Source organism: Zingiber officinale, chromosome 4B, assembly GCF_018446385.1.
Source record: "Zingiber officinale cultivar Zhangliang chromosome 4B, Zo_v1.1, whole genome shotgun sequence".
Taxonomy (NCBI): Eukaryota; Viridiplantae; Streptophyta; class Magnoliopsida; order Zingiberales; family Zingiberaceae; genus Zingiber; species Zingiber officinale.
In genome coordinates this window covers 96,286,526-96,311,196 of record NC_055993.1, presented here as the reverse complement: position 1 = coordinate 96,311,196, position 24,671 = coordinate 96,286,526, and the positions used below count along the sequence as shown (strand labels likewise).

The 24,671-nt window shown below is 36.5% G+C and overlaps 3 protein-coding genes across 5 annotated transcripts; 1 reads left to right on the top strand and 2 right to left on the bottom strand.

Moving 5' to 3' along the window:
* Positions 1-13,330: 13,330 nt before the first annotated feature.
* LOC121975614 lies at positions 13,331-14,929 on the bottom strand. The gene is made up of 3 exons (XM_042527361.1): positions 14,810-14,929; positions 13,721-13,778; positions 13,331-13,643 (listed from the first exon to the last, which is right to left on the bottom strand). Exons 1-3 carry the CDS (start codon positions 14,851-14,853, stop codon positions 13,470-13,472), a joined length of 276 nt encoding a protein of 91 aa, XP_042383295.1. The 5' UTR covers positions 14,854-14,929; the 3' UTR covers positions 13,331-13,469.
* Positions 14,930-15,025: 96 nt separating this feature from the next.
* LOC121975612 lies at positions 15,026-17,730 on the top strand. 3 transcript variants are annotated; one of them, XM_042527358.1, is made up of 4 exons: positions 15,027-15,183; positions 15,315-16,547; positions 16,632-17,107; positions 17,499-17,730. In XM_042527358.1, the coding sequence occupies exons 1-4, from the start codon at positions 15,120-15,122 to the stop codon at positions 17,619-17,621; spliced, it is 1,896 nt and encodes a 631-aa protein (XP_042383292.1). In that variant the 5' UTR covers positions 15,027-15,119; the 3' UTR covers positions 17,622-17,730. The 3 variants fall into 3 exon arrangements, with proteins under 3 accessions (XP_042383291.1, XP_042383292.1, XP_042383290.1); XM_042527357.1 differs by having other exon boundaries at positions 15,026-15,183; positions 15,342-17,107; XM_042527356.1 differs by having other exon boundaries at positions 15,029-15,183; positions 15,315-17,107.
* Positions 17,731-17,838: 108 nt separating this feature from the next.
* LOC121975613 (endoribonuclease YBEY, chloroplastic-like) lies at positions 17,839-24,278 on the bottom strand. Its single transcript, XM_042527360.1, has 12 exons — positions 23,775-24,278; positions 22,852-23,103; positions 22,679-22,774; positions 21,940-22,117; positions 21,723-21,806; positions 21,540-21,640; positions 21,208-21,300; positions 19,716-19,787; positions 19,183-19,302; positions 19,049-19,099; positions 18,494-18,682; positions 17,839-18,269 (listed from the first exon to the last, which is right to left on the bottom strand). The coding sequence occupies exons 1-12, from the start codon at positions 24,258-24,260 to the stop codon at positions 18,102-18,104; spliced, it is 1,890 nt and encodes a 629-aa protein (XP_042383294.1). The 5' UTR covers positions 24,261-24,278; the 3' UTR covers positions 17,839-18,101.
* Positions 24,279-24,671: the final 393 nt, after the last annotated feature.

Below are 24,671 nucleotides of genomic sequence, written 5' to 3'. Positions count from 1 at the left end.
TTATATTTATATTTGGGAATTGAATCAGTGGGACTCGTCACTAATTCCCTAATTCGAACATCAACATTTAATTCTTTTAATTTTCCATTCTTCACTTCCATTCCATCTAATTAAGCATCCTCTTAGCTATGATAAATTATAGGAGATTTTACCTCTAATGGATAACGAACAAAGAGGACTTTACTTGATATCCAAGTTTCAATAGGAAAGTTTGAAAATTGTCGCTAAAATTTTATATATCTATTTTTTTTTTAAAGGAAAGATATTTATGACTTTTTGCAACCTGACAAATTTAACTGGAACTTTGATAGGATCAGAGAGGAATTTGTGTTATTGAAAAAAAAACTAAAAATGTTTAATTTCAAATGCAATACTATTTTTCTAAATTCACGCGACACCATAAAAAATGGTGTCTTTTTTCTGAAGAAATATAATTCTATTTATAGAACTTCCATGGTGTTAAAATGGAGTGTACAATACTCATATGGTGTCATAATTAATATGAGTCGGTATTATAAAACCGAGGAAATTTTTTTGACTCTTTTCCATTATTTAACCAAAGTAAAAAAAATAAATAAATAGAGAAATTAACTGTTGGAAAAAATTTTTTAAAAAAAAAACAAACTGTGGGCGTAGATCGATCAAATAAGATGCTCATCAGCTCTCCGATGTCCCAAAGTCCCAATTGAGCTATCACCACAGAATAAGATTATTTTAAATTAAATATTTATAGTTTAAGTTGTTGTACAGATTGTTGGTAAGAGACATTATGAGGAAAAATACGTTTAGTTTTAATTTGACCATGACTCATTTAATAAAAAAGTTTAAATTTATAATACCATTGTGTCACATTTAATAAATGGATAGATACCTAACCCCCATATATATATATATATATATATATAATTCAACTTTCGTCTTGGTTATTTACTGACTAAATTCGAAATACAATTTATGCACATTTAAAATTATGTTCTTTTTAAATTTTAATATATATTTCTTATTCTTTAGCCATTTTTTTAATGGATTATATTAATCTTAGTTTATTATTAATAATCTTGTTTGAGTAAATTTATTTATTTTCTTTAAGATGATAGTGTTTATTGACCAAGTCTTTTGAGTAAATTTTTTTATTTTAAAATGATAATGTGTCGTTGACAATCTCTTTTGAATAAATTTGTTTATGTTTTAAAAGAAAATGTTACTAATTTATCCATAATTATATTTTAATATCCAATAAATTTTGAATTAAATTTAAAAGTTTAGTAACTTTTAAAATCTTAGAATTCTTATAAAGGAGAAGAAGAGGAAATGAACTCCCAATTTAAATTTAATTTTGAAGTGATGTAAGGGAAAGAATAGGGGTTTTTTTTTAATCGGGGTCGAGAGATTACTTTTTTTAAAAGATAAATTTGATTTTTTGTATAGGGTTATGAAAATTAATTGTTAAATACTTATGATAGTTTATAATGTAAAAATTTTAAATGTCAATTTAAGTCAATGGGTAAATGAATAATTTATAAGAGCATTTATATTAGTTTCTTTATTACTATATTTAAAATTTAGGATAAATAATTTACTTTATTAAATTTTGATAATCACTTTTCACTTCACACTATATCAATTATCCTAAATTTTTTATTATTTTTAATTTTTTATTATTTTTTTCTCTTTCTTCTATTTTTTTTATTATTATATTTATGGAATGAGTAGAAGGAGAGAGATTGAAAAGAATGAGTGGAAGGAGAGAAAATGGAAAAAATATTATTTTACTTTTAGGGTAGATATTTCATTTCTTAAATTTAGAATCATTATTCAACAAATCTAAATTTAGGGAATAGATAGGGTAGCTGATGCAAAGACTTTTCAGCTACTTTATCTAAAATTTAGGATAAAATCTTTGGATAGGATAGTTGATATGGATGCTCTAAAATTGAAAAGATTTACAGTGTCTAGATCCTAGAAATTTCAGGGTCAAAACTTAAGGGACACGTTTGTAGAAGGAATGAGAATAGAAATGTGATTAATAGAAGTGAAGAATGAGAATGAAGACTTTCAATCCGAAAAGTTTTTTTTTCCATTCGCCAAATTTTGCTCAGTAATGATTTATTTTTATGTTTGAAGAATTGAATCCGTAGAATCCATCATTAATTCCCTAAATTAAATATCAACATTTAATTTGTTTCCATTCTTCACTTCCATTCCATCTAACTAAGCATCCCCTTAGCTATAATAAATTATAAGAGATTTTACCTCCTATGGATAACGAACAAAGAGGACTTTAATTGATATCCAAGTTCCAATAGGAAAGTTTGACAATTGTTGCTAAAATTTCATATAGCTATTTTTTTAAAGGAATGATATTTATGACTTTTTGCAACCTGGCAAATTTAACTTGAACTTTGATAGGATCAGACAGGAATTTGTGTTATTGAAAAAAAAACTAAAAAATGTTTAATTTCAAATTCAATACTATTTTCCTAAATTCAAGCGACACCATAAAAAATGGTGTCTTTTTTCTGAAGAAATATAATTCTATTTATAGAACTTCCATGGTGTTAAAATGGAGTTTGATGCGGTACTGATGAGAGATCCTATCCTGTTATTATGGTGGAGGTTAAAGGAGAGTAAAATCAAGACGGTCAATATATATAGGGCATCGATCTGTCGGGCGAAACATGCTCCGACTGGGGAGAAGGATCCGATCCACCAACGCCCTCGACACGGGGAGCATTCAAACACCCGACGTTTAAAGGAGAACGATGTGCAAAAGCCGAGTCGAGTAGCTACCCCGCTCGGCTAAACAACGAGGCATGACATTGACAGAGTTCAACTTCGGCCCAAACGGCTTCTCCTCTCGGCCTAGCAACAGACTTGACAATAGGCGAACACGTGGACAGTGGACTTCCGGCCAAGCAGGCTATCCCGCTCGACTCAGCAACAGAGCGGGTGGACAATGGACTATTGGATCGAGATTGCACTAGAGGTGGGGTGAATAGCGCTCGTGACTTTCACGCGTTTCGGATTCGTAAAACTATCGAGTTAAAGCAGCGGAAATAAAAGACAACAAACGCGAACACAAGTATTTACTTTGTTCGGAGCCTATGGCGACTCCTACTCCAAGGCCTGCGATCATTGATCGCTTTCGATGGGCAACAACTATAATATCGAGAAATATTACAACTGAAGTGTTAGAGTGTATACTAAAAGCCTAGCTTTTGTAAACATTTATTTGTTAAAATAAAAAAATCACATTGGTCAATATCTGCATTTATTTATTAAATGTAATTGTTTAATTAATTTATATAGTAGACAACATGGAGTGTGGTGTCACACTCAGAAGATTATGTTGTCGGTTCTCTATAAATTATAAACAGTTGCTCGCGACTAAGATAGAAAGGAACAAACTATCAGTATAGTCGTAGTGTAATTAAATATTAGTTTATCTTGACTAATAAATTACACTAATACACTTTAAGTGTATTGAGTAGGATCATTTAGGTATGTTCTTTTTGTACTGACTTAGTAAAAGAACTAAACCTTAGTTATTATGGAAGTGTGTGCTCTTAATCCTAATATAATAACAAGCACATATATTTAATATTTATTTCTTTGATTTATCAAAGGGTGAGGTTTAGCTCGATAAATCAATATGTTCAATAAGTTGGGAAATGATATTACTTATAGTGTGTGTTGTTGATTATAGAAGGAATCCGTGTCCTAGTTATCTAGGTTGAGAATGTCCCCAAGAGGAGCTCATAAGGATTATCATGTTAAACCCTGCAGGTGGACCTAGTCCAACATGACAATAAAGTTGAGTGGTACTACTCTTGGAGATAGATATTAATTAAGTGAGTTGTCAGTAACTTACTTAATTAGTGGACATTCGTAATCTTAAACATAGGGAGACTAACACACTCATGATAAGAAGGAGCCCATAATGTAATTTGGGATTGGTGCGGTAGTGCGGTAATAACTCTCTAGTGGAATGAGTTATTATCGATGAACTTGAGTTGTGTGTTCGGGGCGAACACGGGATACTCAAGCTCATCGGAAGGCCAAAACCAATTTCTCCTCCAGGTCCATGTCGTAGCCTCATTATAGCCTCAAGTCCATCCAAATGTAAGGCTCTTCTTGGTGTCCAAGAAGGGGGCCGGACCATTGCTTGGTGACCAAGCAATGGCCGACCACATCCTCTTGAAAGGGGCCGGCCCTATAGCTTGGTGACCAAGCTTGTAGGGGCCGGCCATAATAATTCAAAAAGGGAGAGTTGTTTTGAATTTTTAAAATCTTCTCTTTGTAGAAAACTATAAGTTTTAAAAGAGAGATTTTAATTTTTAAAACTTTCCTTATTTGAATTATGTCATATGTTTAAATAGAGAGTTTAAAAGATTTTTAAACTTTTCTTTTTTAACCATCCTTATGGTTTAAGAAAAAAAAGGAAAAGGAGTTTTAAAATTTAAATTTTCTATCACCATGTTAAAAAAGGAAATTTTATAAGAGAGTTTTTTAAATTTTAAAACATGGTTTTAATTTTTAGAAACTTTCCTTTTTTAACTCATACTTTAGGAAAGAGAGCTTGTAAATTTTATAAGAGGATTTCTTCTTGTAAAATTTTTAAAAAAATTATTTTTCCTTTCCTTTTAATTGTGGCCGGCCACCTTGCTTGGTGCCCAAGCAAGGGCCGACCAATATGATTAAACCAAATTCAATCCTAAACCAAATAGGATTGATCATAACCATTGATTGGTGATTGATTCAATCAAGAGGAAACAAAAGGAAAAATAAAAAGGGAAAAGGAAAAACTCTTGAATGATTTTATTTTTGTAAAAGGTTTTTCCTTATTTGCCTTGGGCAAGTAATATAAAAGAAGGTGTGAGGGGGCTTCAAGAGACACAACTCTTATTCTTTTGCTTGGGTGATCTCTTGGTGTGGCCGGCCCTCTCCCTTCTTCCTCTCCCTTTGCTCTCTTCTCCTTGGTGGTGGTGGTGGCCGGATTTTAGAAGAAGAAGGAGGAAGCTTTTGGGTGGTGTTCATCTTGGAGGATCGTCGCCCACACGACGTCCAAGGCGAGGCGAGGAATACAGCAGAAGATCTCGAGGTCATTAGCATACAAAGAGAAGGTATAATTAGCAATTGTTTTCCGCATCATGCTAGTTTTACTCTTTGTAAGAATTCTAAATACAAGAGGCAATTAGATCTAGTTTATCGAATTTATTTTTCGATTTTGTGTTTTCTTCTTTTTCGAATTTGTGATTCGATTGTTCCTTTTGATTAACCTAGAGTTATTTAAGCAAATAAATATTAGCTTTCCTTAAAAGGCTTTGCCTATGCGGTGGTGGTTGCTCCCATATCCAAGAAGACCATGTGCCTCGCCATGCAGTCTTGGAAGCCAATTTTGGAAATTAATATTTATGGAATTAATAACCTAGGTAGATTTGAATCAATAATGTTAAGTTCCGCTTGCGATTCAAATCTAAACCATTAAGAACAGATAAGTTAAATTTGGAATCAATGATGTTAAGTTCCGTCTGCGATTCCTTATTTAACTTCTAAAGAACACAATAGGTTATTTAAGGAAAGGTTCTACACTTGTACAAAAATTTTTGTACAGTGGAACCGATACGTTTTCCTAGGTTTAACCAACATGAAGTACAATAAGGATTATAATAAAATAAACTGAAAAATAATACCGACAACAAAAGATTGAAGAATTACAGCTCCGGGTCGTCGGTAACTTGTCGTAGCACTTTTGAGTCGTCTTGTTAGCAGCACACAGGAGAAAGGTAGCTTGAGAATTGATTTTCTTGCTGCTGCCTCAAGACCTGCTTAAATACTTCATTGAGGGCACCTCCAATGCCCTATGGAGACGCCTCCAAGCTGAAGTTTTATCCCGCAATCCTTGCTGTCGATGAGCTCTCGCCGCTGCCTCTTATCCGCCTGAGGGCGTCTCCAATGCCCCATGGAGGCGCCTCCAAGAAGCAATCTAGAGCGCCTCCACTGTCCTCTAAGGCGCCTCTAAGCTCACTTCGCAAACAGCTCCAGCCTTGCACCTGAGGCGCCTCCAAGCTCCATGGAGACGCCTCGGACACTGTTCATTCGAGGCTTAGTTTGTTTCTTTTGTACTACAAGACACATTAGTCCCAAAACAACAACATACCTTGCAAGACACAGTTAGAACATATATAAACATGATAAATCAAGTGATCGACAGTCATCAGACTGTCTGGGTCTAACTTCGAATTTCCGACTGGAAATCCTAGGTCGACCCGACGCCTACTGTTCCCTCTGCGGGGAATGCGTCCTCACCTACTCCCCTCAGGAGAGATTACCTGATGTCAGTCCGGTCCTCCAGACCGACTGGACTTTCTGCCTAGGGTTATCACCCCCTAGGACTTAGGGTTACCGCCCCTAGGGTTTTTCTCCACCTAGGGTTACCTCCCCCAAGGACCTAAGGTTATCCCCCTTAGGATTTTCACCACCTAGGGTTACCACCTCCTAGGACCTAAGGTTGCCGTCCCTTACGGTTTTCCTCCACCTAGGGTTACCACTCCCTAGGACTTAAGGTTACCACCCCTTAGGATTTTCACCTTGCCTAACCGCAGCTAGGACTTTTGCCTAAAAACACTTAGGACTTTCCTGCAATCTCCATCAGACATGTTAGATCACAAATAAGCTTAACTTTGATTCCTTTGCCATTATCAAAACTTGAATTCGATCATCGGATGCTTCCCGCACCAACAATCTCCCCCTTTTTGATTATGACAATTGAAATTCAAAGTTAAGTAAAATAGATGCATAAATGATCTTCAAAGTTTAAGTAAGAAACATAAGCAAGGTTAAGTAAATAAATTTAAATGCAAGCATAACTTAAGCTAAAACATACTTAAAATTTTAACGATGTAAGGCTCCCCCTTAATAAGAGTTCTTTTTAATTTAAATTTTGCTTTGAATTTTTCTACTCTCCCATTTTTCCATATATCAAAATAAACAAGGGAGTAAAAAAGAATAGTGATTAATGGCCTTAACTTGTTTTTCAAAAATGTTTAGAAAAGATAAAAGCGTTTAATACTTAGCTTTTAGGAGTTAATATTATTGTAAAACTTTTAGCTAAGTGAAACTTTTAACTTTTAGAAATTAAAATTCTTGATTAAGTTTGAAAAATAACTTTAGCCAAGGAAAATTATTTTAACTTTGAAAAGTAACTTAGCTAAATTTGAAAAAATATTGAAAGGCTTAAAAAGCTAGGTAAACTTGTAAAATGCTTAATTTGAAAGGTTTTATTGAAAAATATTTTGTTAAATTCTTAAAGACTTTTTAAAAGATATTTTTTTATTTCGAAAAGCTTTTTGAACAATATTAAGTTAAAATTAAAAAGCTTTTTCGAAAATACTTAGCTTAATTTTAAAAGAATCTAAAAAAATATTTAGCTAAATTTTTAAGGACACTTAGTTTAGAAAGCTTTTTGCAAAAAGAATTGAATTTTGAAAATACTTTAAAAGAAAAAATTAAAACACTTAGTTAAATTTAACAAGTCTTGTAAATAATATTTATCAATTTTTGAAAGAGCTAAAAAAAACACTTAGCTAAATTTAACAAACCTTTTGAGGGATATCTAACTAAGATTTAGGTTAATTTGAGGCGCCTCCAATATTGCATTCAGGGCGGCTTGGACTCGGTCCGAGGCGCCTTAGTAGTTTTCGACGGGAATTTTCCCTCTGATCCTGGAGGGCGTCTCTGCCATAGTAGAGGTGCCTTTGTTCGACGCCTTTAGAGGGATTAGCAAAGTTTTTATTTTTTTATTTTTTTAAATAAGTTTTTAAAAGAATTTTTAAATAAGTTTTTTTAAAAAGATTTTTAAATTATTTTTAAATAAGTTTTTAAATTATTTTTAAATAAGTTTTTAAATTATTTTTAAATAAGTTTTAAAACATTTTTAAAAAGAATTTTTTAAATAAGTTTTTAAAAGAATTTTTAAATAAGTTTTTAAAAGATTTTTTTTAAAATATATTTTTTAAACGTTTTTTTTAAATAAGTTTTTAAAAAGATTTTTAAATAAGTTTTTAAAAGAATTTTTTAAATAAGTTTAATTTAATTTGGTTTTAATTACTTTAATTTTAATTAATTTAATTATTTGATTTTAATTAGTTGATTTTTTTATTCTTAGTCATCTCACCCGATCTAAATTTTAAATAAGAGAATCTTATAATTTTGAGAGATGAATTAGGTTCGATTATAAGATTTGGTTTAACTTTGTGTTATAATTTAGGTTTAGCTTTGGGCTCAACAAACAGACATTCTTTGGATAAATTTCTGAGCTATGGTGAGTCACCTGTACATCATTAGAGTAACCATGCATTCGAGGTTTTCCAAATAATCCTATCCACTGAACTTAGTACCAAACTTTGGTCTAACTAGTTAGGATCCGTAAGGGGTAGCTTCGGTCAGTTTCACTTAGCCAAATGTCCCAGGTCGAGGCCATATCTTTCTAGACATTCATAGACTAAGTTTCCCTAACGTACTATCATCCAAAACTTCACCAGTACCACAAGTCCAGTTAAGCTATTGTAGCTTCTAATCCTAATTACCCTGCCGGGTATGTTATCTTTGGTTACCCTGTCGGGTAGATTTTTTTTGGAGGTGCCAGTTATTCTGGAGACTCCCCTACATTATTGATTGTTTGTTTAAGATTTTTTGTTTATTTAATTTATAAATTAGATTTAAGTTTTTTACTTTTGAGTTATAGTCCTTTAATAGTTAATTAGTATTATTTTAATTTTTATTTATTAAGATGATTTTTCTATTTGCTCCCTCTGAATCATAGGCTCGATATGATTTATCAAAATAATGTACTTGATCCTTGGGGACCCAATATTGACCAAGTCCAACTTGATTAACTAAGTTGGACTTAGGTACCCATACTTGGACTATTTTACTATTCAGTCTGTTCACTAAAGATAAATAAGATCGAAATTTCCTTTTTGCTTTGAATCCTAGTCCGGATCGATTGTAAACGACTTTCTGTTTTTCAAGAATCAAGTCAAGATTCTTGGAACCCAGTGTAAACTGTTCCAATGTAATTTTCAAATCCTTGACTTGACTTTTTAGGATGGAATTCTCTTCCTCAAGTTTTTGGACTTGAGTTGAGGTTCCAGTCTGAACTGGGTCAGTCAAGGATTCGATATTAGTCGCTTCTTTAAGGGATGTTACCTCCTTTAGAAGCGATTTGATCCGAACATTGGACTTAGCTACTTTACGCATTAAATAATTAATTAAATTGTATAAACGACATTTACTTACAGAGGGGTTTGACCCTTTGGAAACGAATGCAGATCCGTGGCTTCTCTCGAATTCAGCTTCCGATTCGTCCTCGCTTCCGGACTCGTTGGTGTAGTCCCGGGCTACCAATGCGAGAAAGCTTGCCTGCTCGAGTTCTTCGTTGTCGGATTCCTCGGAAGAAGATTCGTCCCAAGTCTCCTTCAAAGCCTTCTTTCTTCTTGGTTTTTTCGGATCTTTCTGGTTCGGGCAGCTCGCCTTGATGTGCCCATTCTGATTGCACCCGTAGCACGTGATTTCGTATTTCACCGTTGAGCTTGGTCGAGCTTCTTTGGATTGGATGACCTTTCTGACATCCTTTTTGTTGAATTCCTTCTTTTTGTAGAGTTTCTTCACCAAGTTGACAAGCTCGGTCGTGAGCTCGTCATTGTCATCCGATTCTGGTTCTTCTTCTGACTCCGGTTCGGTTCTGCGTTTTGATTTCGATTCACGTGCTCTACCTGTACTTGCAACCAAAGTCAACCCTTTCTCGGCTGGGCGTGCATTAATCTGCTCATGCAACTCGAATTTGGAAAATAACTCATCTAGTTTTATAAATGAAAGGTCCTTAGACACCTTGTAAGCATCTACCATGGATGCTCATAAGGTGTTCCTTGGAAAAACGTTCAAAGAGTACCTGATTATGTCCCGGTTCTCCACTCTTTGTCCGATCGCATGGAGCTCGTTGAGGAGATCCTGGATCCGGGCGTGGAGTTAGGTGACTGTCTCACCTTCCTGCAGTTTAATATTGTACAGTTTATTAAGTATCAAATCTCTTTTACTTACCTTGGTGTCGGACGCCCCCCTCGTGAAGCTCGATCAGCTTCTTCCACAGCTCCTTTGCGCTTGAGAACGGTCCAACTCGATTGAGTTCCTCTTTTGTTAGTCCACACTGGAGGGTGCAAGTTGCTCTAGCATTTGCTTCCACTTTCTTGATTAATGCTGGATCCCAGTTTTCGAAGGGTGTAGGTTTGCCGTCTTCGTCAGTCGATAGTTCAAATCCAGCCTTGATGATCATCCACATCTCGAACTGGATCTTCAGGAAAATCTCCATTCTGCCCTTCCAGTAACCGAAGTCTTCTCCGGTGAAGAGTGGGGGACGGACAGTACTGTAGCCTTCTTGTTGAGCCATTTAGAGGATATGCATAAGGAAAACAAGCAAAAAGAATATCCCAGGACTTGATCCTGGATTAGTAGTGTGAGATATATTATAAAAGAAAAGCGAACTCGAGTGGTGTTGCACTAACTTCGAGCAGAAATCGACTAAAAAAAAATAATTTGGGATATAGCAACAGTACTAATTCCAATTGACTCTGAAAATTGAAAAACACCACGAAAGACTTGCTTGATTGGTGGCTGCACCAAATCAAAGATACCCCACTCTGATACCAATTGTTGGATCGAGATCGTGCTAGAGGGGGGGGGGTGAATAGCGCTCGTGACTTTCACGCGTTTCGGATTCGTAAAACTATCAAGTTAAAGCAGCGGAAATAAAAGACAACAAACACGAACACAAGAATTTACTTGGTTCGGAGCTTGTGGCGACTCCTACTCCAAGGCCCGCGATCGTTGATCGCTTTCGATGGGCAACAACTATAATATCGAGAAATATTACAACTGAAGTACAATAAAGATTACAATAAAATAAACTGAAAAATAATACCGACAACAAAAGATTGAAGAATCGCAACTCCGAATCGTCTGTAACTTGTCGTAGCACTTCTGAGTCATCTTGTTAGCAGCACACAGGAGAAAGGTAGCTTGAGAATTGATTTTCTTGCTGCTGCCTCGAGACCTGCTTAAATACTTCGTTGAGGGCACCTCCAATGCCCCACCCACGGAGGCACCTCCAAGTCGAAGTTTTATCCCGCAACCTCGCTGTCGATGAGCTCTCGCCGCTGCCTCTTATCCGCCTGAGGGCGCCTCCACTATCCTCTAAGGCGCCTCTAAATTCACTTCGCAGACAGCTCCAGCCTTGCACCCGAGGTGCTTCTAAGCTCTATGGAGGCGCCTCGGACACTGTTCATCTGAGGCTTAGTTTGTTCCTTTTGTATCTGCAAGACACGTTAGTCCCAAAATAACAACATACCCTGCAAGACACAGTTAGAACATATATAAACATGATAAATCAAGTGATCGACAATCATCAGACTGTCCGGGTTTGACTTCGGATTTCCGACCGGAAACCCTAGGTTGACCCGACGCCTACTGTTCCCTCTGCGGGGGAACACGTCCTCACCTACTCTCCTTAGGAGAGATTATCTGATGCCAGTCCGGTCCTCCAGACCGACTGGACTTTCTGCCTAGGGTTACCACCCCCTAGGACCTAGGGTTATCGCCCCTTAAGACCTAGGGTTACCGCCCCCTAGGGTTTTCTCCACCTAGGATTACCTCCCCCTAGGACCTAAGGTTACCCCCCTTAGGATTTTCACCACCTAGGGTTACCACCTCCTAGGACCTAAGGTTGCCGCCCCTTAGGGTTTTCCTCCACCTAGGGTTACCACCCCCTAGGACTTAAAGTTACCACTCCTTTGAATTTTCACCTTGCCTAACCGCATCTAGTTCTTTTGCCTAAGAACACTTAGGACTTTCTTGCAATCTCCATCAGACATGGTAGATCACAAATAAGCTTAACTTTGATCCCTTTGTCATTATCAAAACTTGGGTTCGATTGTTGGATGCTTCCCGCACCAACATGGACTTCCAGCTGAGCGGCTATCCCGCTCAACCCGGCAACAGACAACACTAGGATAGTAGACTTCCGGCCGAGCGGCTAGCCCACTCGGCCCGACAGCAGACAAAACGCGGACGGCGGAATTCCGACCGAGTGACTATTTCGCTCGACCCAGCAGAAGGCACAACAGACTATCTTTTGACATCCTTTTTGGAGTTAGTGCCACTCACAGTCGGCATGGTCAAATAGAGGATCGTACAACGGAAGCTTCCACTGTCACTTTAGAGATATATGCTCGACCTGTTAAGATATTGTATCAGGGACACTTTATTGACACGTCTTTTCAGGGAAGCTTTGAGATGCGTGCTAGCCTTGGGAAGCATGCACGCGCGCTGCTGAAGCCCTATATAAAGGGGGATCCAAGTATCGATGGAAGTATGCGATATTTACTGTTGCGCTACAATCTTCTTGTTGCTACGCTACTTGTTTCCTCTTCTTTGCCAGAGACTGACTTGAGCGTCGGAGGATCATCGCCGAGACCCCTTCCCTAACTCAGCACTAGCGTCAACTGTATTGTAAATTGGAGCGAGATCCACGGGAGATAAACAAAAACGTCACATCTTCATCATCTAATCTCCTTAATTTTCGGACAGATCAGAGTGTATAATACTCAAATGGTCTCATAATTAATATGAGTCGGTATTATAATATTAACATTTTAATCAATTCTTTGACGTGAGTAAATTTTATAAAAAAATAAATAAATTTAGATATAAAAAGAATAAAGATTGGAATAAAAGGGGATAATACTGGTCTCATATGGCTGGGATATTTTTATCTTAACACAATAACTTTTTCTAAGGGAGAGATGAAATCCCTAACGAAATATTTATATTTATTGAAAATTAATTATAAAATTTATTAGATCAACTATCCATATAATTATTGACTACGTCAATCCATGAAAATTATAAAAAACATAAAAATGAATAAATAAATAAATTACCACATACAATAAGAGTTAATATTAAAACAATATAATATTTCCGTTATACTAGTTGAAGAGATAGTATTTATTAACATTGAAATAAATGCCCTTATAATATAATACTATTTAAATGGGCCGTGCTTTTAAACAAATCAAAATAGGCCATGTTCAAACGAATTGTAACCAGTTATCAAATTGGCTAGCGGTTAATTCTTTGATCTAATAGATTGATTCAATCGATCCAATAAAAATCAATCTTAATGAGAAAGCCATGGATCTAATAGATTGATCCAGCTAGTGTTCCAACTGAATCATTAACCTGCATTCAACTATGACGACCCTTGAAGAAGCAATAACATCTCAAAAGATATTACAATAGATGAATAGCAACAAATAAACAAAAATTGTAGGAATATAGTTTTAAAAAATGAACGATGAAGAAATAGTCCTCGTCATCAAACCGTATTTGTTAATGACATAACCAGTAAGCAACTAGCCAAATAAATCAGCACGAGTTGGGATTACAGGAACTATATAGTTTCCAAATGGCGAATCAAAACTTCTATAATTCCCCAAACATCCTTCTTGTTGAGCCTGCGAGACTGCAAATTTCTTGGCCTGCTGAATCTGAATTTTGACCTCCAATTGGAGTGCTGTGGCTGGTTCCTGCATGGAATTAAATGCATCTCAATGGACAGAATAAGGAACTGAAAAGAAAGAGAAAGCAACAATGAAAAACATACACTGGAAGAAATTGAGGACGCTGAAGTGCTATAGTTTACAGTCACCGAGGGAACATTCCTGCATAAAGAGAGGAAAATGCGAAACACGCCAAATAATAGAAGATGACATGTGAGAAAGTGTATCTCAAGAATGGGTATGTGGCTGTATGATGATGACCATGTATAAAAGCACTTAGTTTTTGGACTGTGGATAGAACCAAAATAGAAATAGAAACAGAAACATTTTGTATGTTGCTACTCAGCTACTGCAACGTAAACAAGAACATAGAAATAAGTTATCTTGATGAACATGCTAGAATTAAGGTAGTAACAAAGAACATCAATATGAAAAAAAAAGAAAGAACAAAATCTAATGTCAAAGAAAGGAAGATTTTCAAAGTCAACATGAACTATGTTTATATAATCTAACTCTGTTATTACTACTACACTACTAGTTGACATTATAAAAACAAACGATTTAAGACGAAAATGGATGCTTCAGGATTTGGAGGCAACTATAAATTTACCTATTGACATGGTAAATATCTTTCACTTTACAATTTTGCAGTTGCAGAAGCCTCAGAGAGAACAAGGAGGCAAAACTATTCAACAATAAAGAAGAATTGGATAACAAGGAGGCAAAACTATTCAACAACACCTACATAATCTGAAAGTCCACACACAAACTCTGTTCTCGGTAACAAAGTCAAACTCTAGAGTCACTTAAATGAAAGGTTTCTCAAACGAAAACAGAACAAGTCAATTCAAGGTCTCTCAAATAAAAGCTTCAACCTATCAGTCTGAAAGTGGAAAAAAAAAAATGCGCAGAACAAGTTTTAAATTTGGCATCCAGCAACTTCATGTCCAATTCAAGACGCCATATTCGCTAATGTCGTTGAGATATTTGATCGTTGAAGCATACGGCAACAGAGAAACATGCTTAAATCTTCGATTGCAACCAGAACAAAAACCCTAAATAGGTTTCTAGTTCCCAACTCATTTATCCAGATACCGAGAAGGGATAGGAGGTGAATCAAACAAGGAAGAGGGATCGATAGTTTTCCTGAAGCAAGTGGCGGAAAATTAGAGGATAAAAGAGTAGAGCAATACCTTTTTTCCCCATCGAGCTTCCGTCGCTTAGGGAGGGATGCCATGTTCTTCGCTTTGGGCCGGCGCCGGCGCCGCTGCCGCTTTAAAGGGAAACTGTAGTGGGCCTGACCGAGAAGTTTGATGGGCCGGATACAAGGTTCCGCTTATGATGAGTCGTTTTGGTTCCAATGATCCGCGAGTTCACTGCAACGCCTGGTGACCTAACGGTCGAATGCAATGCAATGTTGTTATTAATTAATCGTCGGCGGGGTGGCGAAGTGATCAAAAATTCAAACACCATCTCCGATACTTCAACTGGAGCTGCGACCTGATGGATTTCTCCAGGAAACACCCCTCGCCATTTCCGGGATCTACCAATCTCCCTTTTCGATCTGGTTTGTAAATCTCACTGATTCTACTCTTTTTGGTTTCAAATATCTCATTTCAATCTCTTTGATTTTCTTTATTCCACGATCGCTTCTTCTCGTGGATCTTTGGATGAGTGAAGTAATTGATGTGGTTTTAGATGGCCGTATTCGAAACCTTGTCACAGGAATCGATGGATCCGGAGAGAGCGACGAGAACAGAAGCGGACCTTCTCGTGAGAAATTAGGGTTTGGGTCGTCGCGCCATACAAGGAAGGAACAGAAATCGCCGACAATGAAAAAGAAGATCTTGGCCGAGAAGAATGGAGATGCGACCTTGCTGGCCTCCTCTGGTCATGCCCGCATTGGATCGAAGGAGCAAGCGAAGCCTGAGCTTGTTTCTGCTGCCGATACGAATTCCCTTGTGCAGAGAGTGGGAGCAGAATCCTGCTCTGGTTTCTATGATCCGCTGACGAACTATACCTGCCCAAGGCCTCGGTTCCTTCGCTACAATCCTAATAGTCGCCTTGAGATTCTCATGCGCATCGAGAGGGTGAGGATGGAGGAAGAGGAATTGGTGGATGCCTCAAACTGTGATTTCGAGGAGAGTGACATGGAGGATGAAGAGGAAGCAAGGAGGCCTCTTTGGTGGTCAAAAAGAACATGGACGTTGTTTCTGATTGGATGGTTAGTTTATTTTTCTTGCTATTTTTCTTCCATGGACTCAGGATTTCACTCTCCTAAAGATGATGGAAGTTCCATGGAGGATTTTAGGGAGCTTCACGACAACCACAGTCCCTCGCATGGGATAGAACTTATGCTGAATTTCATGGGCGTTTCTGAGATTTGCTTCAATGTGGCTCATAAAGAACTCACCTGTTCAATTGATGGAGGTTCTATGGAGGATTCTCTGAAGCTTCAAGGTAACATCAGGCCTTCTCAAGTTGGAACAGAATTTATGATCACTTTGATGGGCCTGTCTGAGACTTGCTTCAATGTGCCTCTAAAACATCCGACTTGTCCAATCGAAAGCGATGGTGAAAGCATGGTAGTATCAGATGTTCAACTTGAACAGAAATCGAGTTTTGAAGACGCAGCATCATTTCTACTTATTCCATGGGAAGCAGAAAGAACTAACGAATTGCTGATTGAAAAGGTGTGCAACAAGGAGGATGATTTGGTGATTAAAGAAGAGGTTCTAAGCTCCCTTGAACAAGAAAAGCATGACCAAGGAAATGACATCAGTGTTCTTGCAATCCTGGATATTGAGTCTGTGGTGATGGAAGAAAATACAATTCGTGATGCATTGAAGAAAATACCTAAATGGAATGACGTTTCTTCAGAGACTGCCCTTTTGATACTTGTTTCATTGTGTTTGCTAACTCTACTGCTGGGTACCTCTAGTTGGATTTCACTGAAGATTTCAATTCCAAGATCCCTTCTTTTACCAGTATTTTCATCTTCAAAAGGTTTTGCAGGTCGAGATGAGCCGGCATCATCAATTGGAATGAAAGAACATAGTAATGAGAAATTCAGCGATCCAAATGCAAATTGTAATCCTCCAAGTTGCCTTCCCAAAATAAGTAGAGATCCGGAAGTTGAGGATAAGTTGATATCCTCAGCCGGAGAAACAGAATATACTAAGGAAAAGGTTGGTGATGGAGAGTCCAGTAAGCCTTTGAATTCCCCAAGCAAAAACGGTAGAGTTTTAGCAAGTAACCATCCACCAGTGGTGCAATTGCTCAGTAAATTTGCGACAGTAGAAAGAACCAGGCAGACGATAGGTTCTGGCCACGAGAACATAGCAAGTGAAGCTGAATCAACTAAAGGATTACAACTAGTTCAATGTTCAATGAAGTCTACGAGGATGACAACTTCATCATCCAACTTTAATGTGGTTGATTCGGTTCTTAGTATAAGTCCTACTTCACAGAAGCAAACAAGGGAAAAGCAGGCAAGTAACTATAGTTTTCATATTCTAATCCTCAAATGTTACACGTTTACCAGTCTAACAAGTAGAGAGTTAATTTGAAACTAGTTGCGATGGTTGTAGTACAAAGGAGCACGGCATGTTTTTCTAATCCAAACAAGTATATTGTATTAGTTTTCTGTTTGTACATTTATTGCATATCAACCATAAGCACATTAGTTGTGATGTATTTAAATTATTTTAGCTACTTGAGTATTTTTGTAAGTATAAAAGCAGAAAAATCAAAGTACTACTTACTAACTTCAATTGGAAATATATGGCAACCATGAATTATTCTCTTCCTCTTCTCTTCTTTGTTACTCATTAAGTTCTCTCCTAGAAGCTGAAGGCTAATGTTTTCTAGTGTTTGTGATAGGACTCTGGAAACAAAGCAGGGGGAATGGATAGTGCACCTACTCCTTTAAGACGCTCAAGCCGACTCAGTAGTCGAGCCATTTCAGCCTCAAGGCAAAGGGACACCAAGCTCTTGATGTTGTGATTCAGATTCTGAATCATTTTATGGTTGCGCTCTGAACATACAGTTGAATTAATTGATGACTAATTGGGTAACCGCTGTTTGGGCATAAATAATTGCGATTCTTTTCAAATTCCCTTTCTTAATAGCACAAAGCTTGATATCTGTAGGTAAATATTAATCCAGCTTAACATGAATCTTGCAATAGTTATCCATCCCACACTACAGCAACACAACATCGTGCAACATCAAGTTGGATTATGAACCTTATCGTCATTATTGCAAATTCGTAAATTGCAATGGATTAAATACAGAATCTGAAAACAATGACATTGGCCTAAAATACAATGTTGAACTGGCGTTGAGCACCAGCTTAAAACAATGATCTACGACTTTAGTAACTTGTAGAACCCAAGCAACCTTGTTTCTGCTTTAGTTTCATTTTTCTTGCATTATCCCTGAAAAGTAAACTCTAGAGCAGCCATCTGTTGCTGCAATTGAACATCAGAATGCGTATTCATAAATTGCCTTTGCCACCCCATCTTCATCATTGCTAGCTCCAATCACATTGGCAACAGCTTTAGCCTTTTCTGATCCATTGGCAAGTGCAATACCCAATGATGCTAACTGGAGCATCTCGATATCATTTTCACCATCACCAATAGCCATTATCTATAAGCAGATCATAATTACAAGAAAGTATGTGAACATAGTGGATCATGATTCATGCATGAGTTTGGTCTATTTTCTCAGGTTCAGGAGACATTTTTTCTACCAAGAGGAATACCATCTGAAGTAGGATTTATAAGTGAGTTAAAATAGTTTATCTTAAAATCTTTTTATATGCAAATTGTTTCAATATGAGCAAGAGACGAAAGATGAAAAGGATTGCTTGCCTCTTTTTCACTAACACCAAGGTGATTCAACAGTATTTTTACTCCATCACCCTTTGAGGTTCCAGCAGGTACAATCTCGAGCATATCAGGTTGAGCTTGGACAACCTTTGCTCTGCCCTTTGTCGCATCTGCCCAATATGGCCGCAAAGTACGAGAAATACCCTCGGTCGTATCAAAGAAAAGAAGTTTCTGCAGATACCAATTCATGCTCATTACTCGAGGCAATTATTTATGTAATCTAACCTCACTAATATAAACACTAACGAACAACTTTGTTATCTCGGTTCTTGCTAAAAGATGTACACGCTGGCACAAGGAACATACTCCCATAATTGAATTTTAAGTTTTGAAAAAAAAAAACTGATTGTTCAATCTTGTTTATGCCCATCACTAGAAATAAAACTTTTTACATGATAAAGAACAAGAGAAATAACACTATGACATTTGACTCACAAAGTATGATCTTAAGAAGAGTTAAAATTTGGACTATAAAGTAAATCAATAGAGTAAAACTGAGCATATGCCAACCAAAACACGTAGCCGCTTACGGCTTACCTGTATCTCAGCAGCTGCAAGAAGGTGCTTAACTGAAGGCATAATTTCTGCCTGTAGCAAAAGAAAATTCTGCATTAGTTGACAAGAAGTTATAATGGAAGGACAATGTCGCGAGAATCCCATTTCTGTACCACCTTTGGCTCATGATATACTGTATGGAGTGAATCAACCAAAGGATGGTCAAACAATGTGAGACAACGATCCTGACAAAATGCTATCACAGGAACTTCATGCTCCAGAGAATATGAAAGTGCCTGTGATTTAATAGGAAAACAATGAGCATGCAAGTTACAAGGTTAAAGTGAATATCTGCACCAATTATAAATTGTTAACATAACCAAATCATATTAGAAAAATTAAGCTTTTAAAATGCTTCGAAGTATTAGGCTGTGACATACTAATGAACAACCAAGACATCAGCAGAATTGCAGGACCCTCATAAACATAAAATCAAGGAAAACTGCACAAATCACAAACTAATAGATGACCAATTTTGTCTCTCAAGAGAGAAATAATTGGACTCCCATTTGCCTCTCAAGTGATAAATTAATTGGATCATACTCATATTCACATACTCATAATAGTGCAGCCCCATTACTTGAATTGCAAGCATGTGTGAACTCAAATGAGCTAAAAATATTATATTGCATTGCATACATCTCATTACCTCTCTGCAAACATCCAGGTCAAGATTACTTCTAGAAATTTCTCGTCCTTGTCTTCCGTAAACAAGCAATCCCTAAAAGTGCAGTTGTTGCTTCAGTTAAGATGAGTCAATGCCAGACATGTAGGATGAGAGCATACTATTATTAACAAAATATATTCTTATTAGAGCTATTTCATGTAATACATAAACGATAAAATTAGAAGAAAAAAAAACAACCAACGTTGACTTTTGGTCTTTTGGAATGAGAGTAGTGAGAAAGAATTAGATAAGTATTAAAGACAACAAAATTTTACAGAGCTTGCAAATGATGCAAGAGCAGTTTTCTACAGTTCAGTTTGAGGAATAACTATTTGAAAATAATAAAAAATAAAACAAAAAGGTCAAAATGTCTGCTAAGAATGTTAAAAAAATTATACCCAACAAATGTGTGTATAAGTTTATCTTCACGAATAGCCACAATATGCAACATAAATTTTAATAAAAATTTTCTGAATGCAGAAAACTTTACCATGAGAAAATCATAAAAAGTAATAAAATATACAGTAATGAAAGTTACATAGTAAAATTTATTTTGAAAAAAAAATGATAGGTTAAATCACTGTGAGAAATTAGATTAATTGGCCAAAATACAATCTAAAGTTTTCAAAATGAAAGGAATGTGGGAAGAAATCATTTAATTCATTCATTACCAAGATTTGAGCAACTTATTTATTCAAAAAGGTCAAGTGTTAGAAAAGGACCAGATTACAAATGAATGATTTAGCATTGGTTCACATTCAAGCTAGACTAAGTCCGAATCAAAGGTAGGAGAATAAACAAGGATATCATAACAGGGTATAGGAGGCAAGCCAGGACTTAGGGTCACGTAAGTTGTTAGGAAAATACCAATTTATAGATTTATATTCTCACATTATTAGAATCCATATAGCCGACCTCACCTAGTGGGATAAGAATTGGTTGTTGTTGTTGCTGCATCTTTTGACATTACTAATTAATTAGAGCATTATTCTACCAACTAGATAACCAAATTATCCATTGAATAGTGTATTTTCAAACAAAATGAGAGCTGGGTTTTGTCAAATACTATGCTTTACATCTTTCAACGTTATTATATTTAACAATTTTTTAAACATGTTTCAGAGATATTTACCTAGCCATGAGATTGACTACCAGATCCGATTGATAAAAAAAATGAATATAGCATCAAGCCCTCAAGTCAATGGATTGGGTATCTATTTGAGAACATATCATGTGACCTGGTAAAGTAGTGTATGTTCTCTTAAAGAAGAGCTAATTTTAACCAAAAAATAAAAATAAAAAACAAAAATAGTGTAGTTATCGGCAACATAAACTCACAGACAGATTTCCAGATTTTAGATCAAACTAGTAGTTTCAGCATTCCTTAAGTTCGAAAGTGTTCATGAGAAGCAGTTTCTTAAAATAAGTTGGTGTCTAATAAGTAACAAATTTATGTGAAGTAACATAGAGAAACCTGTAAGAATATGCCAGGCGAAAACTCAGAAATAACACCATTTTTCCCAGCCAAATCAACCATCTTGAGTGCACTTATGACAGCAGGGCGAGTCTGTTTCACATATATAAGAATATTAAATCAGCATATCCCTGCTACTTCCCTGAACAACATTGTCTAGTATAAAGTGCTACCACAAATAGAAAAGGTAAAAGTTTAGCTAGAAGCAATTTACAATTCAGAATATCTATCAACAAGATGCATCAAGTATAAAAACAAATACACAAATCCAAGCATCTAAATTCTACTAAATAACTTCAATACTAAATGATAATAGCTTCACCCTCACTCACCTTTCCAGTAGCAATAACTACTTTTACTCCCCTGGATACTGCTTCCCGTATAGCCTCTGCAGTAGTTGCAGTAATTTGACTTTTACTGTTTAGAAGTGTGCCTTGTCAGAAAGTAATTGTTAGAATAAAGGATTTAGAAAAAATCCTATTAGATAAAGTAAAATGCCAAGAACTGAACCTCACCATCCATATCACAAAAGATATAACTGAATTTGGGTTTGTAGAATCTCAGGCTACCTGCTTTCTTTGAATCCTTTACTACATTTACTGCCAAAAATATGTAAAAAATTACCAGTACTGATTCACAGTGTCATCTTTCACAGTAGATCTAAGGAGACAAAAAGAATTCACATGGAAACATATTGGTTTAGAAAAGGAAGGAGACAATAAGAAGCCTAACCCTCTAAGATGTCATTGGGAAGGGTTCGATCTCCTGCAGCATCTGTTGCACTCTTTATTAGGCCTTTTCCTTTCCATCCAAGACTCTTCAACACCAATCTCTCCTCATTTTCCATTTCTTTTTCAGCATCATCACTAAGTTCATGATCAAACCCAAGAAGATGCAGCAAACCATGAACCTAAATAAGTATGAAATAGATATTGCTTAATGCTGAACCGAAGTGTGCTAAATGCTCCGTACTTTATTTACTTGGCCAATATTTCCAACTTTAATTGAGATTACTCATTTAACCCTTGCTAAGCAAGAGTTACAAAACATTTGTCTCACTGCCAAGATACTTCCATTAACTACAAATTTCTATCCAAAAGTTGCATTTAGCCACAACCAAAAACTAATAAAAATTGAAATTACTAACAAAGAAAATGTTAGTGAATAGGCGAGGAAAAATCAAGTAAATCTACTTTCATTGTTAGCAAAGTGTTTGTATCTTATTAGTATCTGAGAAAAAAAGATGGTTAATGTGGTTTTCATCATCGTTTCAAGTTGGAAGCTGGAACTAATCCATGCAGGAGCTAGTTTCACAAGGAACAAAGGACACCTAATAGTAAACTAGAAAGATATATAGGAGGCTAACATGATGGTGCCATCAGGAGGCTTTATAGATGATAAATATTTCAAGTAACGAAAAGATAAAAACAGTGATGAATGAGAAATACAAGTATATATTCCACAATCATACCATGAGAATTCGTATTTCATCAAGAAGGGTATGACCTCGCTCCTCCGCTTGTTTTGTAGCTGTCTCAACAGATATTATTATATCACCTAGGATTAGCTGCAGGGGAAAACAAAATGAAAATAAAGAAAAATCATAAGCTTAAATTAGACTTCAACAAAAAGAAGTCTTCTTACAACAGGTAGATCAAGTTCAGCTATATGCTGAGACATTGATAGAACATCTGTCGCCTGGTCCTTGCCCCTCCATTCCTTATTCAGATTTTGGATAAATTCATCATTGCAAAGCAATACCGAAAGTTCAACCTTATCAAATTTGCCAACATCACATATAGAGGTGTCCCTTGTCTTATACTCTGAATCCTTAAGACCATCGAATGCAATTTTCATTGCCATTGAAACATTCAGCTTTAACATTTCAGCAATGTTCTGCATAAATATCAAAGGTAAAACTATTATCCTTAAGAACATGTGCAACGAGTTTCTATAGCAAATGAAAATTATCAAACAAGTAAAAAAAATGAAGGAAATGCAGCAAAAGTCTTTAAAAAATATATGTAAGCATTTTTCAACAAGGCAAAAAAGGGGAAGAAATAAGTTTCCAACCATAACTAACTCTTCTATTCACATTTGCATCAAGTATCCTTAAGAAGCATGCAAAATCAGTTACTATATCAGCTGCAAGATTGCTGAAGAATAGATAACATCTTGGCAAAATAAAAAATGGCATTGGAAATATGCAAACATTACAAATGACATCCCTTGTATTTTATATCTGCATCTCAGTATAGTATCAGTGGAAGACATCATTTACTATGCAGGTGAATTACATAGCTAGGAACCTTGAAGATTATAGCTTTTAAGTTCACCATGAGATGGTAGATTGTGCAAGTGCAGATCTTTAACTAGTATTTTGTTTCCAGTACTCCATAAGGTAGAATTGCATGTTCTATACAGCAACTGAAATATGATGCACAGATCATATCCATAATTTTCACCAGTTGACCATAATTCTCTTTAAATGATGATGTTAAGCAATCAACAGCGATTTAAGTAATGTAAAAATAACCACACCAGAAAAAGAAATATCGGACGCTTACCAAAACTTCAGGGTCCTTGGGCAATGCTTTTTCCAGAATAATATTGACATCAAGCTGCAGCTGTTTGTCCTTCGGCACCTGCTTCCTCATCGCAGCTTGCGGGCGTCTCACCTTCCGAAATCCTCGGAGGTTCGCCGAGAACCCGAGGGAAGCCACCATAGAGCGCGAATAGCTAGAGGATAGATGGAAAACTGTCCTGTAGGGAACATAGGGAGTGCCGGAGAGAAGAAGCGGAGAAGAAAGAAAACGCGAGGAGGAAGCTTCGCCCGTCGGCCCCGACCAGATCGCCGTGGAGATCGGAGGAGAAAGAGACAGACGAGATCTGACGGAGATAGGGAGGGTTCGCGAGGCCATCCTCGCCATGTCGTCGTCGTCGGCGGCGGCGGCGGCGGGGAGGAGGGCCACAAAGCTGGGACTCGAGGGAGGCGCGCTCAGTTGATGGGGGAGCAAACACGAATAACTACGGCATCGGCATCCGTACGGCATCAATTGTGGCCCGTAAGCTCGCACAGAATGTCCAGTTATTTTGTTGGGCTAAAAATTGAACCGAATGGCACACGCTCCGGTCTGGAAGATGCCTAGGTCTGTGAACCGCAAATGTACAATTGAAGCAAAGCTCAGATGGTTCCGAACGGTCCAATATCATTGAAAGACATTTTACTCTGTCACAATACCCCTTTATACGGGAGAGGTTAGGCTAATGAGATATTTTAAATCTATTAGAAATTCCGTAAAAGTATTTTTTTTAAGTAATTTAGATATTTAAATAAAAAAATTTCGACGACCATAAATAAAAAAGCAGTAATAAAAACAAATCCAAATAGTCGACATTAACCACAGTTGAATGACAGCTTGCTGCTTGGGATAACCATTTTGCCTCCCTTCCCATTGATTTTA